This window comes from Rhagoletis zephyria, unplaced genomic scaffold, assembly GCF_001687245.7.
Source record: "Rhagoletis zephyria isolate East Lansing unplaced genomic scaffold, Rhagoletis_zephyria_1.1 Rzeph_scaffold_23184, whole genome shotgun sequence".
NCBI classification, from domain to species: domain Eukaryota; kingdom Metazoa; phylum Arthropoda; class Insecta; order Diptera; family Tephritidae; genus Rhagoletis; species Rhagoletis zephyria.
In genome coordinates, this window is record NW_016180242.1 from 1 (window position 1) to 6,857 (window position 6,857).

Sequence of the window (6,857 nt, forward strand, 5' to 3'; positions counted from 1 at the left end):
ATTGCTTCGTAGAGTAAATCCTCCAGCGGTATGCCAATGCCCACAATCAGCTAGGTAAAATGTAGTTCATTATTTTTTATATAAAATGAAAATTTTAATTTTTCTGCTCTGCCACGTTTACCTGTATTCGCGTTGGACTGGTTGGCGGAAAAATTAGCGCTGGAAACCAGCGTTTGTGCCGCTTCGCGATTGCATTTAATTGGCAGTGATGCGGTTGCGTTGCGGCGAATAATGCAAGAAAAAGTAAATAGATACGAAAATACATTTCGCGCTGTCGATTTCGAGGAGAGGTTACAGTGCAAAACCTCTATTCGTTATTAAATTCTGTGCGCTACTGAAAACGGAAAGTACAACTTTGTAGCAGTCAAAACGGTAATAACCTCGAAAATTTCAATAAAAAGCTGCCACAACCACTGCCTCGGTCACTGCCTGCTTGGCGCTATTTCTAAGCCAAACCAAAGCGACCAATATGACCACGCTAAATAACTTGTTGACCTAGTTTTCATCGCTTCAAGCTGGTGGAACCGTGCTAGAATCTGGAGCTGGTGGCTTCACTTTGTTTGCAGTTGTTGTTGTTGTTGTTGTTATTGCATTGGTGAGCTAATGAAAATTAAAAGTTGCCTAGAACACGCCTGGCATGTTTGTATAATTAGCACTGCGTTGATGACGTCGTGCGATATTGACTACAGTTCCTTGTATACTTTCCAGTTCCGCTGCACAGTTAAGTTTACAAATCTGATGTGTTTGTGTGTGCGAACAAACAAATATCTCATTTAAATTGTGCGATGCTTGTCGGTATACCCAACGAACCAATTAGGCAATGTTTCATATACATATCTGATATACCCAACAAACCAAATAGGCTATGTTTCATATATGTATCTTATAAAACCAAATCCTAACGCATACTCCGAGTTAATTCCGTGCCAAGGCTGGGTTCTGCAAGATGCCATCAGGCCTAAAGATGGCCCTCGAGAAGTAAACAGGACCTTCTCTAACTGCACGGATGCTCTACATTTCACGGAATGTCATCCGTATTCTGAATTCAGTAACAGTAATAATTTGATGAAAATAACTCTTTTGGTCTTCACAGATGGAGGCGCTTCCTTCTCCCACCCATCTTAGGTCAGCTTTTGGGAAGGCAATTCTGTTCTGGAGGAATTCGCGGAGCTGATAAATAACTGAGTTGCAAGCTTAGCTGATCAGCAAGCTATATGTATGCAGGTGGTGGGAGAGCAAACACAGTGTTTTGGAGAAAATATCTCTCATACCACAAATCGACCTTTTATTTCATCATAATTCTAAAGAGAATCATACTACTTGCAGCCAGAGCGAACTTGCACTTTCTACCCGTCCGCATAAAATATACAGACATTTTTAAAAAGCTTCTCTCGCGGGATAGGTTTTAGTGGTTAATGAATTAGACAGTTTCGTTCTGAGCTTCTCTCGCGGGATATGTTTTGTTCGTGACTGAATTACACTGTTTCTTTCTGAGCTTTTACTCTCTTAGCGTCCGCATAAAATCTATAGAAATTTTTAGAAAGCTTCTCTCGTAGAATACATTTTGATCGTAACTGAATTAGGCAGAGGGCACTTATCTACACCATGAGATTACTAGCAGGCCATATTGCCATCGGAAGGCGCCAGAAATAAGCAAGTTTACAAATACAAATACAAACCTTGTGGCACCTGATATGTGAATGTCCCACACTCTGTAGAACAAGTAAAAATTCATGCGCTCAGAACGGCTAAAATGGGAATATAGCGACTATTGGGTTTCGCAAACTCTGCTCACAGGGCATCACAATAGGCTCAAAAATATGCGTGTAAGTGTGCTGGTCTGGTCAATGTCAGCCACTTCAGTCTATCCCAACCTAAACTAATGCTAATGTATTATTTTATTGGTTTTGAATGCCGAAAATTATCCCTGTTCTATGACATATAGGCGACGCAAGAAGAACATAAAGCTTTCAAGTTTTACTTCGTCTGTTTTTTGCGTTAGATTTTCTACTTTGCTTCCATGTTATTGAAATGTAAGAAATTATGGCTCGCTGGGTTTAAGCATATGCGATTCTTCACACATTTGTAGATTAAGACAAAACTGTGTTATAAATACATTTGAAAGCGCTTTGCGTTTGCGTCTAAATTGCAGCTGAAATGAAGTGGAGTAGGAGACATGAGCCCACTGATTAGCTAAGATATACACTACTAACCCATAAAGGGTGCCACCCAGCGACTCGAATAAAAATCTTTAACTTGAACAGCAGAGCTTTCTAATTCTTGATACCTACTTTATGCTATGTACAAGTATATCTACATAATCATCGGATTTAATTATTATTTTTTTAACGTTTTTTATGTTTTTTTCGAAGAAATCTTTACAGCGATAAAAATCGAGAATTACAGAAAACTTTCAGCAGCGAAAAGCTTCAAAGCTCTTACAATGCCTTGTCGATGAGAAACGAAAAGCTCTGCATTATTCTTGCATCCAATTTCTTATTTCTTAAAATTTCTTAAACAAAAATGTTTGCTCACATTTCTCGTCAGAAATTTATGTTCAGTTTTTAAATATCTAAAAAGGCATGTATGTCCAGTCCTTAAAATTTATTTCAAAATATATGATAATTTTTTAAATGATTAAAAATTTATGTTGAAAACTTTACGGGATACCAAAAACGTATGCTCAATTTTTAGATGACCAACAATTTATGTCTACCTTTTTAATCACCAAAATATTATTTCCTGGTTTTAAGACGATCAGAAATTTAGTCTAGTTTTAAAAATTCCAACATGTATGCCCAGCCAGGCCAAACATTTATGTACTGTATTCTTATGGCCAAAAATTTATTTTCTGTCTTATAATGGCCAACAAAATTTTTAAAGTATCAAAAATGTCGTTTTTCAAGTTTTATTGCCCTAAACTTTATGTCTCTTTTTAAATGATTAAGGTCAGTTTTTAAATGACTAAAAACTAGTGTTAAATTTTTAAATAATTAAAGATTTGAAATTATTTTTTAAATAAAACACAATTGGGGACAGTTTTTTAGAGTTAGAAAATGTGTGTCCGTTTACGAAATTACCAAAAAAGATTGCCTAGTTTTTATGATCACCAAAAATTTACGTCATGTCTTTGAAATTCCAGTTCTTAATAACCAGTTTTTAATGACTAAAAATTTCTGCCTACAGTTTAAATGACCAAAAAAGTATATCCATACTTCCAGTTTCAAATTCAAAATTATGTCTATTTTTTTTATGACAAAAAAAGAGTTTATGAAGAATGGTCAGTTTAAAAAAAAAAAACATTTATGTTCAGTTTTTAAATTTCCAGAAATGTATGGCTCTTTTTTAATCGACATAAAATGTCCAAATTATTAATTACCAAAAATTCATGTCCATTTTGTAAATTAACAAAAATGTATTATTCCAGTTTTTGTGTTTAGGCATCCCAATACATGTAGCTCGCTCATTCCCATTGTGCCACCCTGTATATTTGAAATTGCTTTCGCTCTGTACAAATTGCACTGATTGCACTAAACAGAATTCTGCATTGCAGTTGCAAACTAACATTCCACAATACAATACCACAAAATTCGTTAACCAAAACATGCATTTATCTGGTGGAAAAGAAATTCAAAACGGTCTATTTGTTATGTGTCTGGTGCCAATTTGTCTCAAAAAGCTAGCGCATAGCATAGTGGCATTCCCCAGAGGCGGTTCACAGGGCGTAAGTGACTATTTTGAAACAAAACAACTGACATAAATGTGATTGCCATATTTCGTTAATTAACACCGTGGCTTTCACCAACATTTTCAGTACTTGGCTGCAGTGGCAATGCCGCTCGATCTGCCCAATCGCAATGTATACATGGCTTTTAATTTTGAAGCGAATTATGGTTTTCCAGCAAATGATTCCTACTACTACTGGATTGATCGGGTAAAAAGTTTGTTCACAAAGAAGAAAGTAATATGTTTTAAAATTTCTGCAACTTCTTTCGTCCCACACCTACCAGTGGAACATAGATGAAGAATTCGTGGGCATTGGCAACGATGTGATACCATTGGCTAGTCGCCGTCGTCGAAGCTTTGCCCAATTGTACACACGCAACGCATTCTATCACAGCATTGTTGGTTATCTGGAGCATTACGAAATAAATGGCACAGCGTGTCTGTTGAGGACAATTTGCGATGTGTCCGCTTCCAATTTGGATGAGCATAATGGAGTACTCGGCAGCATTTTCAAAATTCTATTCATGTGAGTTTATGTGTGTGTGTTGCTGGTGATAAGGAGACAAGTTTCTATTGTTTTTCGCCCGTATGATTACTCATTTGGGGCGCATTTTATTTGTGTTCTTGTGTTTGTAATTTTTTTTAATAGGCCTACGACATCTGCCCTCGAAAGTGAACACCAACTCCAACATATGGATATTTATGCGGCAGAGGTACATGGACATAATGGTGAATGTGCGCAATATAGGCATTGGTGTCCACGGGGGCTACTTGAGCTGATATCCGAATGGTTTTGACTGAGATTGCATGAGGCATGAGGCTAATGAACTAGCTAGGAGAATAATGCAAATGTCGTTGAACGCTTAAATTATGTGTTGGGTAATCTTTTGTAATTTCTGTTTTTTTTTTCTTTGTTAAAATAATGAAAACCTTTTCTGGAGAGCAAAGAACTTAAAGGTTGTAATAAATTTGGCAATGGCGATAACTAAAGAAATACATTGTGAAGGCAAAGTTGTGAGTAAATTTTAATAAAAATAAAAAATTCCATACAGTTCCTTTTAAACACGGAAATCCTTTGGTGATACGCAGCACGTTTCGCAACTACCCTACCTTACATGGAGGACATTCGGCAGCGTTTTTTAACTTTCCCTTCATATCTGAATCATTGATCGATGTGTCCCAATGCGCGGATCCTTCTCCACCCACATCCCATTTAAGAGGTTTAGCGCAACGGTCCAACGGTGGACCAAATCACGGATGGGTCAATGTTGGGTGGTAGAGCCGGAGGGGTTGTTCTGTCACGAATGCTCCATAAACCTCAACTTAAGGCTTCCGAGTTGCTTCAGAGTATTTCAAGCAAAGAGTCTACTAACTTACTGCTCACTCGTGTGGCGCTATTCGGAGTGTTTGTTTACTCTGATAGATCAGGGCTTTGGGTTCAATGATTTTGCTGTCGAAACCGGTGATGGAATGTCTGACTTTCGTCTTGGTCGCATTTGACTACTTCAGAATGGAATTGCTGTGTGCACCGAGACACCATCGACAATGCAGTTGGATGGCTGACGAGCTAGGAAACGGACCACCTCGAGTTCGTTTCTTCTTTAAACAATTCGAACAATTCCGACGTATTCGGTTTAAGGACTCACTGAAGTCTGCAGCGTATGAAGCTGCAGCTGCAAGCAGGCGTATGTCATGGAATACGCTGTTCGCTATATAAACGTGTATTCGGTTGAAGAAACTACCCCCTCCCAAAAATGGATTATACGCTGGGTTTGGAACCAGTCTCGTAGAATCCCTTCCGATGAAAAGTAAAAATAAAACCTCCTATGAGACCCATTCCCCAACTTTTGATGACGACCACGGCAAATGATTAGAGAACACATCGAATGTCCGGACACTTAATGGGGAAGGTGCCTTTGCCGGGCTGGTTGATGTCCTCGTAAGGACAAAATCTGACGTCAACGCCATCCAATAAATGCGTTGGACAGGGCAAGGAAAAAATGTCTGGGGCCTTGCGACGCCTTTTCCAGCTGCCATGTTAAGGAGTACAAATTCTTTGTTGGATTTGTGGAGGGAGAGAAACTCCATCGCCGAGTACTGGCGCTCACCCCGGTGGACGGGTGTCTATCATCAATCCGCATCAAAGTGAGGTTCTTCAATATCTCGGACATTTGCTCCCAATTTCCGACGAAAGAGAACCACGAAGCATCCAAGGATCTATTTTAAGAGCTCAATAAGGGCAAGGAAGGGATATTTGGCCACATTGTCGGGAAATTCAGCCTCCAAAATGAAGCGTCCGATAATGGACTGAGGCTAATCGACTTTGCCGTGAATCGAAATATGGTTTTATGCAGTACTATATTCAAGCATAAAAATATGCATCAAGCTACGTGGCTGTCTTCAGATCGAAAAACTAGAAACCAAATCGATCATGTTGTGATAGATGGAAAGCACGCTTTCAGAGCTTCAAATGCCAACCGACAGGAATAACGCCCGAAAATTGTACCAGTGAGTTAGGCGACTTATTGAAGGTTTCAAGACCAGGGCGAACTCCTGAAAGAACAACAATGGCGACCTACTGACCAATGTCCAGAACGTACTTAAATTATGGAAAGAACACTTGTCTAAACTACTTAGTGGTAGCAGCACGGAAAGTGGTGGAGAACACGAACCCGAAACACCAGTCGATGACGCTGGAGTCAATGTTACACCGCCTACTTAAGGCGAACAACCAAGCTGCTGAATTTGCCAGCCTTCTTAGCATAGATTATTTACAAGGCCTTATAGAGCGTATTGTATGAAAGACTGAAGACCACCTTCATTCGCTGGTAGGGGATGAGGAAAACCTCTTCTGCGTTGATTGCTCGACAGGCAGCCAATTTATTGGCAAATTGCTTCGAATGCAGAAACATTTCATACAATCTGTCAAAGAATATCGATCCTAAACTATTTCGTGGGTGGGTTTTTGGCAATTCTATACAATATTTAATAAAAATCTTATTATTATTCATGGGTCTCAGTACTTTTTAATTAATTTCTCTACTAAAGAAGCCTTTGCGTTCATATTGTAATTCGCATTAGCTCCACTCACTTCAAGTTCGAAAGCTTAAAAACTGTTCTCCAAAAGTCTC

The 6,857-nt window shown here is 38.8% G+C and overlaps 1 protein-coding gene across 1 annotated transcript; it reads left to right on the top strand.

The window, feature by feature from the left end:
• Positions 1-3,538: 3,538 nt before the first annotated feature.
• LOC108381631 (uncharacterized) lies at positions 3,539-4,523 on the top strand (the record flags this gene model as incomplete). Its single annotated transcript, XM_017638045.1, has 4 exons — positions 3,539-3,724; positions 3,815-3,934; positions 4,011-4,252; positions 4,376-4,523. Coding segments are annotated over 4 exons (696 nt in total), but the record flags the coding sequence as incomplete, so codon positions are not given.
• Between the last annotated feature and the right edge of the window lie 2,334 nt (positions 4,524-6,857).